The sequence below is a fragment of the Cicer arietinum genome, chromosome 6, assembly GCF_000331145.2.
Source record: "Cicer arietinum cultivar CDC Frontier isolate Library 1 chromosome 6, Cicar.CDCFrontier_v2.0, whole genome shotgun sequence".
Classification (NCBI taxonomy): Eukaryota; Viridiplantae; Streptophyta; class Magnoliopsida; order Fabales; family Fabaceae; genus Cicer; species Cicer arietinum.
In genome coordinates this window covers 30417579-30424424 of record NC_021165.2, presented here as the reverse complement: position 1 = coordinate 30424424, position 6846 = coordinate 30417579, and the positions used below count along the sequence as shown (strand labels likewise).

Here is a 6846-nt window from a genome sequence, read left to right as displayed (position 1 = left end):
ATGCACATAGTAATTTTGAAAAAAAACTTATATTTAAAGATAATTTTTTTTCCAATAATTATTTATAATTATAGACGGAATAAAAAATTACACGAGATACTTTATACATCTATGAAATATTTGTATGGGATACTTTACTAGTATCCGAACTTGTGACACTTTTGTTTTTCTTCTTATTATTCATTGCGAATGAAATTCATAATTTTTTTTATATTTTAATATAATATTATTTATTTATTTGAATTTATTTGTTGTTGTAATTAAACATAATTTTGGACTTTTCAAATTTTTCTTGTGATTTTGTATTGTAATTTGATCAATTTTACTCAATTAAATTATATAAAAAAATTTGCTCCGAAGCTAGGTCGTTGGAAAATTCAATTATTCTCTTAAACTATTGATTTATTCGACAATGGATATTCATTGGAAAATTGTGTCTGCAATGCAACTTTATAAAGACCGTTTGTATTATGTTGTGTGGTATTCCCTCAGTCTTAATAATAAACAACAATGAGAATTTCTTTAGTTTCATTGTTTTCCTTCTTTCTTTGCTACTGCATTTATATTAGTTTCAATATCACTTTTATCTCTGCCAAATGTCTTGAGGATCAACAATCATTGCTACTCCAATTAAAGAACAATCTCACTTTCGAACTAGAAAGTTCTACCATACTAAAGTTGTGGAATGAAAGCATTGCTTGCTGTGATTGGATTGGTGTAACGTGTGATGGTAAAGGATTTGTTATTGGCCTTGATCTGAGTGGTGAATCAATCTCTGGTGGATTTGATAATACAAGTAGTCTTTTTAGTCTCCAACATCTTCAAAAATTGAACTTGGCTGATAACAATTTTAACTCTGTCATTCCATCAGGATTCAACAAGTTGGAGATGCTAACTTATTTGAATATGTCATATGCTAACTTTGTGGGGCAGGTTCCTAGTGATATTTCTCAACTTACAAGGTTGATTACTCTTGATATCTCTTCTTTTAGCTATGATTTCATAGGACAAAATCTACACAAGCTTGTTCAAAATCTTAGTAGTATTAGGCAACTTTATTTGGATGGTTTAAATATAACAGGCCAGAGACAAGAATGGTGCAATGCTTTGTTGCCATTGCGTAACCTGCAAGAACTAAGCATGTCTTATTGTGAACTAACAGGACCCCTTGATTCTTCTCTAAGCAGACTAGAGAATCTATCAAGCATTAATTTTTATAGGACCCTTTTATCATCCTCAGTGCCAGAATCATTTGCAAATTTTAAAATCCTGACCACCCTCAATCTTGCATTTAGTGGATTGGCTGGTATATTTCCACAAAAGATCTTTCAAATTGAAACATTGTCATTTATTGACTTATCCTTCAACTACAAACTCCATGGTTCATTTCCAGAATTTCCACAAAGTGGATCTATCAAAACCTTAAGGGTAAGTAACACAAGCTTCTATGGAGCATTACCTAACAGTATTGGAAACCTTAGACACTTAACTGAATTGGATCTTTACATTTGTCAATTTAATGGAACACTTCCAAATTCATTGTCAAACCTCACACAACTCAGATACTTGGATTTGTCATATAATAGTTTTAGTGGTCCACTGCCATCATTTAACACTTCCAAATTCCTTACCTATCTAGACCTTTCACATAATCGTTTAAGTGGTGAAATTCCATCATCTTCTCACATTGAAGGATTGCAGAATCTTGTCAACATTTACTTGAATGATAATTCTATCAATGGAAGCATTCCTTCATTCCTTTTTACACTCCCGTTACTGGAAAATATTATTCTTTCATTCAACCACTTCAGTAATGTAGAAGAATTCACAATCATGTCTTCCTCCAAATTAAACATCATTGATTTAAGCAACAATGATCTATCAGGGTCTTTTCCAACATCTATCTTACAGCTCGGTTCACTTTCTGTCCTCGATGTTTCCTCTAACAGGTTGAATGGGTCGCTGCAGCTAGATAAGTTTTTGGAGCTTAGAAATTTAACGTATCTAGACCTTTCATTCAATAACTTCTCAATCAATGTGAATGTTGAAAATGCTGATCAGACTTCTTTTAACAACATTGCCACTCTAAATTTGGCATCCTGCAACATAAAAACTTTCCCTAGTTTCTTGAGAAACAATTCCTCATTAGCCAATCTGGACCTTTCATATAATCAAATTCAAGGAACAGTGCCAAACTGGATCTGGAAGCTACAAAACCTTCAAAGCCTTAATATTTCTCATAATTTCCTCACTGATTTGGAAGGTCCTTTGCAAAACCTCACTTCAAACGTTGTAGTCCTTGACCTTCATAACAATCAGTTGAAGGGTCCAATTCCCTTTATTCTTAAAGATGCTAATTATTTGGATTACTCTATGAACAGATTTGGCTCCTTTCTCCCTCGAGATATAGGTAACTACAGGTCTTTCTTATTTTTTCTATCTCTTTCAAATAATAGTTTATATGGAAATATTCCTGATTCCATCTGCAATGCTTTGAATCTTAGAGTGCTTGATCTTTCCATTAATAACATTTCTGGAACAATTCCATCATGTCTAATGTCAATGACTGAAACCCTTGTGGTATTAAATCTGAAGATGAACAATCTCAAAGGCTTTATTCCAGATGAGTTCCCACCTGATTGTGTTCTAAGGACTCTAGATCTCAAAAAGAATAAGTTAGATGGAAAGATTCCAAAATCTCTTGTGAATTGCTCAGCATTAGAAGTGTTAGACCTTGCAAATAACAATATCCATGACAAATTTCCATGCATGTTGAAGAACATATCCACACTCCGTGTCCTCGTCTTACGCCAAAACAGGTTCTATGGTACCCTCAGATGTCAAAAGACCAATGGCACTTGGCACAAGCTTCAAATAGTTGATATAGCCTTTTATAACTTCAGCGGCAAGTTACCTGGAAGATACTTCACTAGGTGGGAGGCAATGATGTCTGATGAAAACCAAGATGATTCCAATGTAAATCACCTCCAATTTCAAATTTTTCAATATGAGGTAATATATTATGAGAATAGCGTGACAGTTTCCAATAAAGGTCAACAAATGGAACTGAAGAAGATTCTTACAATCTTCACAACAATTGATTTCTCATCCAATAATTTTGAAGGACCAATACCAGAGGTGGTAATGGACTTCAAAGCACTTTATGTTCTCAACTTTTCAAACAATGCTTTCTCTGGTGAAATCCCATCAACTATAGGGAACCTAAAGCAATTGGAGTCCTTGGACCTATCAAATAACTCTTTGGTTGGTGAAATTCCTGTGCAGTTAGGAAGCTTGTCCTTCCTTTCTTACCTAAACCTTTCCTTCAATCATTTGGTGGGGAAGATCCCAACAGGTACTCAACTTCAGTCATTTCCAGTTTCTTCCTTTGAAGGAAATGATGGGTTATATGGTTCTCCATTGATTGAAAAACCAAATGGTAAAAGGGTGGATGAGCTTTATCCACAACCTTCATGTAGAAGGCTAGCTTGTTCAATTGAGTGGAATTTTGTAAGTGTGGAGTTGGGATTCATTTTTGGACTTGGAATCATCATTGGTCCCCTCATGTTTTTGAAGCAATGGAGGATAAGTTATTGGAAACTTGTGAACAAAATTCTTTGCTGGATTTTCCCTTGTATGCATCTTGAATATGCAACCCACAGAGGTCAAAGTTACACAATTTTAAAGTGGAAGTGGCAATAGTGACTAATGAATGAGCTAGTAAAATAGTGTTTTCTATTTCCACCACTGTTGTTTATGTCTACTTAAATTGTTGAAACCCTTGTGGTATTAAATCTGAAGATGAACAATCTCAAAGGCTTTATTCCAGATGAGTTCCCACCTGATTGTGTTCTAAGGACTCTAGATCTCAAAAAGAATAAGTTAGATGGAAAGATTCCAAAATCTCTTGTGAATTGCTCAGCATTAGAAGTGTTAGACCTTGCAAATAACAATATCCATGACAAATTTCCATGCATGTTGAAGAACATATCCACACTCCGTGTCCTCGTCTTACGCCAAAACAGGTTCTATGGTACCCTCAGATGTCAAAAGACCAATGGCACTTGGCACAAGCTTCAAATAGTTGATATAGCCTTTTATAACTTCAGCGGCAAGTTACCTGGAAGATACTTCACTAGGTGGGAGGCAATGATGTCTGATGAAAACCAAGATGATTCCAATGTAAATCACCTCCAATTTCAAATTTTTCAATATGAGGTAATATATTATGAGAATAGCGTGACAGTTTCCAATAAAGGTCAACAAATGGAACTGAAGAAGATTCTTACAATCTTCACAACAATTGATTTCTCATCCAATAATTTTGAAGGACCAATACCAGAGGTGGTAATGGACTTCAAAGCACTTTATGTTCTCAACTTTTCAAACAATGCTTTCTCTGGTGAAATCCCATCAACTATAGGGAACCTAAAGCAATTGGAGTCCTTGGACCTATCAAATAACTCTTTGGTTGGTGAAATTCCTGTGCAGTTAGGAAGCTTGTCCTTCCTTTCTTACCTAAACCTTTCCTTCAATCATTTGGTGGGGAAGATCCCAACAGGTACTCAACTTCAGTCATTTCCAGTTTCTTCCTTTGAAGGAAATGATGGGTTATATGGTTCTCCATTGATTGAAAAACCAAATGGTAAAAGGGTGGATGAGCTTTATCCACAACCTTCATGTAGAAGGCTAGCTTGTTCAATTGAGTGGAATTTTTTAAGTGTGGAGTTGGGATTCATTTTTGGACTTGGAATCATCATTGGTCCCCTCATGTTTTTGAAGCAATGGAGGATAAGTTATTGGAAACTTGTGAACAAAATTCTTTGCTGGATTTTCCCTTGTATTCATCTTGAATATGCAACCCACAGACGTCAAAGTTACACAATTTTAAAGTGGAAGTGGCAATAGTGACTAATGAATGAGCTAGTAAAATAGTGTTTTCTATTTCCACCACTGTTGTTTATGTCTACTTAAATTGTTATCTCTGCAAAAATGGTTTATGTTTGCTGCATAATTACTATTTTTTGTACTCACGTGCAAACTTAGCACCCTTCAGTTCTGTGTTATTTTGCAAGGAATTGGCCAAAAGAATGGAATTTGAATTAGATGTGCCTCATGAGTGTTTAAGATCTGTGGATGCAAACTCAGATACTCACAGTCGAGTCGTCTTTAAATGAAATTCATTAACCACTTGAGTACCACAACACTTATGTACTACAACTAACAAGGATCACATTCTCATTCACCCACAATTCAAAGTAGTTTTTTGGGGCTGTGATATATAATTAAAGAATAACCAACCCCTTGTATACTAAACAGCAAAATCAAGTTTAATGGCAACATGAATTTCTATCCATCTATCTTTTATTGATCAACATTATTTTCTGTTGAAAATCACACTTATGTGTAGTTTATAAGCTTTAGGCATATTTTTAAAAGGATTGTCTTTGGATGATTATAACCTGGCATAGCAGCATAGAATACCAAACTACTTCATATAATTGGGAGCAAATATCATTCAGTTAACAAATAATGAATGCTTCTGTCTTGAGGACTAAACAAATGCAATTAAGACAACAAAACTAAATGAAAATTCTTAACATACTAGGAAATGATACAAAAGACAGTTGTTATAATTGACAAACTATTATAATAAATTTTTTCCCTTATAACAAGTTTACAACAATTGCTCATTGATCCCTTCAAAAGAAAGCAGATTCTGGGGAAGGATATATTTCAATTATTGTATGCTTTGTAAAGTACACCTTAGTATCTTATCATAAGTCACAGTTGCTTGACTCAAATATTATTTCTGTTGGCTAATTTTTCTTTTGGCAAATTTTGGAACCCTAAACAAAAAGAAAGTTCCATTAAGTGAAATGTGTTCAACTTTTTAGGAAAAAGGGTATAATAATTATCTTGACATATCTAAAAGCTACAAAGATTGAGTCCTTGATTATAGAATTAAATAAACTAAATAAAATTCCCTGAAATTTGGTAATGACTATCACGTCAATGTGCTACTGTTCCCGGTGTTTGTAAACTAACTAAATATATATAAAACCATAAATAAAACTTTAATGATTCATGGGTCATGTTGATCATAATTTCCCAAACTTTTGGTAATGATTCATGGGTCATGTGCCTAAGATAAAACAATTTAGATTCACTATATTGGTTTTAGTAGTGTACCATAGAAAATCGTTCTAAAATTACATCCTCTAATTATGACGATTAAAGTCATTCATAAATATGACAACCCAAAAATCTGAAAGGATAATTTTTTGGTAAAGGGATAGAAATAAAATTTAGGATGAAGCAGAAAAGAAAAAAGAGAGCAAACTCAAATATTTTTCTGAGTTTTGGTGCAATTTATGAACAAAGTGGTCTGTTCTATTTATAGAGGAATTTTACATATGATTTGAGCAAATTCCGCGTGAGCAGTTTTGACCAGTTCTCTAAAAACGATTTACTCTATAGAAAAATTGACATGCAAAATCGGAGGGAGGTGAAGAAAAACACAGTCACGTAAAAGTTGACAAGGAGAAGTGAAACTGAAATGAGGACTCGGTCAAGATACAAAAAAAAGCATGTAAAAAATTTCGGAGAGAAAAAAAATGCACGCGTTAACAAATATTAAACTTTTTCGTGTCCTAAGAAATAATACACCACACAACCCGACCCCGATTGGACGACAGTGGCGCGTATGGTAGTTGATTTGAATATGTTTTCTCTCATTCAAAAAATTGGTTATCACTTGTGACACACTCCAAATGGTTCTCTCTCCTTCACAAAATTGGACATTGACTTTGAGTCACACTCCAAATATCATACCTCCTTATAAAC

The 6846-nt window shown here is 33.9% G+C and overlaps 1 protein-coding gene across 1 annotated transcript; it reads left to right on the top strand.

Moving 5' to 3' along the window:
* The first annotated feature begins 510 nt into the window (after positions 1-510).
* LOC101507275 (receptor-like protein 40) lies at positions 511-5025 on the top strand. The gene is made up of 3 exons (XM_004516006.4): positions 511-1654; positions 1694-3695; positions 3780-5025. The coding sequence occupies exons 1-3, from the start codon at positions 511-513 to the stop codon at positions 4906-4908; spliced, it is 4275 nt and encodes a 1424-aa protein (XP_004516063.2). The 3' UTR covers positions 4909-5025.
* The last annotated feature ends 1821 nt before the right edge of the window (positions 5026-6846 follow it).

What these genes read in the sequence shown, in the direction of transcription:
- LOC101507275 (XM_004516006.4), top strand. Translation starts at nt 511, where the DNA reads ATGAGAATTTCTTTAGTTTCATTGTTTTCCTTCTTTCTTTGCTACTGC. An exon ending in TCTAGACCTTTCACATAATC is followed by an intron (nt 1,655 to 1,693) that starts GTTTAAGTGGTG and finishes CTCACATTGAAG; the next exon opens with GATTGCAGAATCTTGTCAAC. An exon ending in ACAATTTTAAAGTGGAAGTG is followed by an intron (nt 3,696 to 3,779) that starts GCAATAGTGACT and finishes AATTGTTGAAAC; the next exon opens with CCTTGTGGTATTAAATCTGA.